Below are 3,103 nucleotides of genomic sequence, written 5' to 3' on the forward strand. Positions count from 1 at the left end.
ACACACACACACACACATAGACGCATATTGCCTCTACATGGCATGCATTGCCTGCGTGCAGCATGGATTCTTTTCCTCCTCTCCTGTCTGTTTTTTTTCTTTAGAATGATCCGCACGTCTGGTCCAGCCCCCGTTGCTGGCCAGAAGCAACAAGGCTTGCACCACAGCACTCCAATCGCAGTTCCAGTTTCACACATTTATACACATAAAACATGCTTTTCCCCCAATGTATGTGGCACTACATGAAAAAAGAGCTACAACGCAAGAGAGTGCCTCACAAACACGCTTAAACAAGTGCAATCTTTACAGGTGACCCGTCATCCCTTTTTTTGCCTTGATTTTGCCACATGACTCCTCATGCTTTACCTCGGTGAGTGCGACAACGAATTACATGAAATAAGATATGAAGTAGCGCAGCCACACGCAGACACACTCACTCACAGAAAAGAAAAAACAAAACCGGAGGAGGGATATGGAGAGAACATAACAAAAGTGGTGACGTCATCCTTCTTTACCCTCTTTCTCTCCCCACTATATATATATGTATCAATTTCCCCTCTCTCTCTATCCAGTCGTACATATTCTCTGTCCACACCCTTCCCAGGAGCGTTCCCTACTTCGCCTCAGCTGTGCCATTAGGTGATGGAGCCTGACGCCGAGTCCCTCATGGAATCGTTGTTCATAAAATTATTGTCGCTGCTCCCAAACCCTGTCGATGACTCGTCTGGTCTACGCATCAGCATCTGCAGCCTCATCTGTTGCTCGCAGTTCCACAGCAGCGAGCGGGTCTCCTCTAGTTGCTGAATATGCCGCAGCGCACAGCGCACGGCGAGGTGCTCAAGAATGTTCTGACGCGGTACCCCAAAGGCACTGACGAAGCGGCGGAATATGTTGCTGCGCTCCGGCCCTGCCAGCGGCTTCAGCAGAAGTTTGAACGAGGAATGGAAATAGAAGACGATCGTGCGAACCGAGTCGTAACTGAGGTCAAGCACCACAGACTGCTGCTCAAACACGGCCCGGAGGTGCATGTCCAATGATGTGGGGATCTTCGGATGCAGCAACGCTTCCGTGAGAAAGTCGCCATCGTGCGGCCTCTTGTCGCGCAACTTGGGTGAAGTTACCGTGAGGCCGGCGCCCAATTCGAAATTCTTCGAACCCCTTCTCTCCTCTTCACCACATCGCCTCCCTCCGGAGAGACTGCGTTCGGCACTTGAGGCGTTCTGCCCCTGCTTCTGCCGCCCGCTACTGCGCGACTTTGAGCTGTTTTCGTCGCTCATGATGCGAACCGTGAGGCTCGCGAGTGGCGTCCTGGGCGGCGTGGAAGTGCCGGCCCCCTCTTGCAGCGGCTGTAGGGAGTCGGTGGGCAGCAGCTCCACCAACGAGCTGGGGACGTTAATTTGGTTGGGTCCCTTCAAGCCGCGCAGGGCATCCGACGCACGGCGGAGGGCGCCGCCGGACTCCACCGCCCCCATGCTCGAGTCGGCGGGCAGCACCTCGTTCACCTCCGCGCTCGTCATGCTGTTGTTGGAGTGGTAGTGCCCGCCGCGCGCCAGCAACTCGGCGCCGATCGACAGTGGGTTGCCTTCCAACGTCCCCTCCATGCTGGACGCTACCATCTGGACACTCTGCCGCTTTCGCCCACGCGCCAACGTGGATGCCTCACGCAGCCGCTTGTTCTGCGGGTCAGTGATGGTGAAGAGGTCCTGTCGCTCCGCCACGCCGCGGATGAAGACGCTACCGAGCGGGTGGACCTGTGTGTCGCGCATGTTCACCGCCGCATCACGTGCGGCACGGCTGATCGACACCTCGTTCGGCGCCGCGAACACCCACATTCGCCCACCGTATACCACGTCAGGGCCCTCGTAGCGCATGCTACCACTGACGGTCTCCACACGAACGGTGGCGTCCGTGCACCAGTGCACTGTGCACGCGATGAGCAGCCGTCCATCCTCCCCAAGGATGTGCCGCAGCGGACCATCAATAGGCTGCGCCTGTAGTTCCTCCAGAATGTCGAAGCAAAGCTGCACAGCGGCGTCCACTGTGCGCGTGATGATTGTGGTGGTGTATGGGTGCATCTGTATACCCCTGTAGGCGCGATGGCGGACGATCTCCCGCCACTGCACCTCAGCAAGTCGATCCGACACCTGCACCATGTGGTCTGGTGCGAGCTCCCACAGCAGCTCGCCACTACAGGGGCCTATGATGGCCATTGCAAACGGCGCCATCTTCGGCGCGTGGTCTCTCCCGTCGTACTCACGTAAGCACGTCAGTACAACAGACGCACCAATGAGGAACACAAAGATGGAGCTTATCACGGCAGAAACAACAATAACGACGGTTACCGATCGTGATAGTAACGGCTCATGGTAGGTGGTGCGCATGCAAAGATACCATCGGATGCGGCTTCGCAGTACTGTACGATTTGTCCCAGTCATGATGAAGTGTTGCAGCTCCTCCTGTGTGGGATTGCTCTTCACTGAATATCGGATGGGAAAAATCTTATTTGTTGCACGTTCTGTCGTGTAAATAAGATAATCAAGTTCCTTCTCCCGCGTTTTTTCATCAATCCTATTGGCATCCATCATTGCGTCCACATCCTGAACGATGAAGACGAATCCCCAAAAATTGTTCCTCGATCCATGACTTATGTTCGTGACGTTGTAGACGGGATTGCGCACAACCAGCTGCCACCCCGCATCGATAGGGGGAATGCCATGGTACAGAGGGCCAAGCACGGCAATTTGCGCGGTGTCAATCGATTCAAGCACTGGCGGATCTCCCGTGTCGTTGTCGTACGCGAGGAAGTCATAATAATACAACGTACTGTTTTGGGGCACAGCTTGCAGCGACACACCACCCGGCGCGAGGATGAATGTTGCAACAAACTTCGTTGTGCTGTTCAGCATTTCGGCTACACCGTAGAAGCGGTCAAAGGACTGGTTCTCTACACGCTCCTCCACAGTGCCATTGAAGGGCGGTACAGATTTCATGGATCCAAGCACAAAACCCTCGATGGCGTACGCGCTGGAGAGGGCGTCAATGAGGTTATTTCGAAACACGGAGGCCCACCAATCGGCTTCGGTGATCTCCGTTTTCCACCGCT

The 3,103-nt window shown here is 55.4% G+C and overlaps 1 protein-coding gene across 1 annotated transcript; it reads right to left on the reverse strand.

The window, feature by feature from the left end:
• Positions 1-635: 635 nt before the first annotated feature.
• DQ04_05191040 (hypothetical protein) lies at positions 636-2,990 on the reverse strand (the record flags this gene model as incomplete). Its single annotated transcript, XM_009314040.1, has 1 exon — positions 636-2,990. One exon carries the CDS (start codon positions 2,988-2,990, stop codon positions 636-638), a length of 2,355 nt encoding a protein of 784 aa, XP_009312315.1.
• Positions 2,991-3,103: the final 113 nt, after the last annotated feature.

This window comes from Trypanosoma grayi (genome assembly GCF_000691245.1).
Source record: "Trypanosoma grayi strain ANR4 Tgr_519_V1, whole genome shotgun sequence".
Taxonomy (NCBI): Eukaryota; Euglenozoa; class Kinetoplastea; order Trypanosomatida; family Trypanosomatidae; genus Trypanosoma; species Trypanosoma grayi.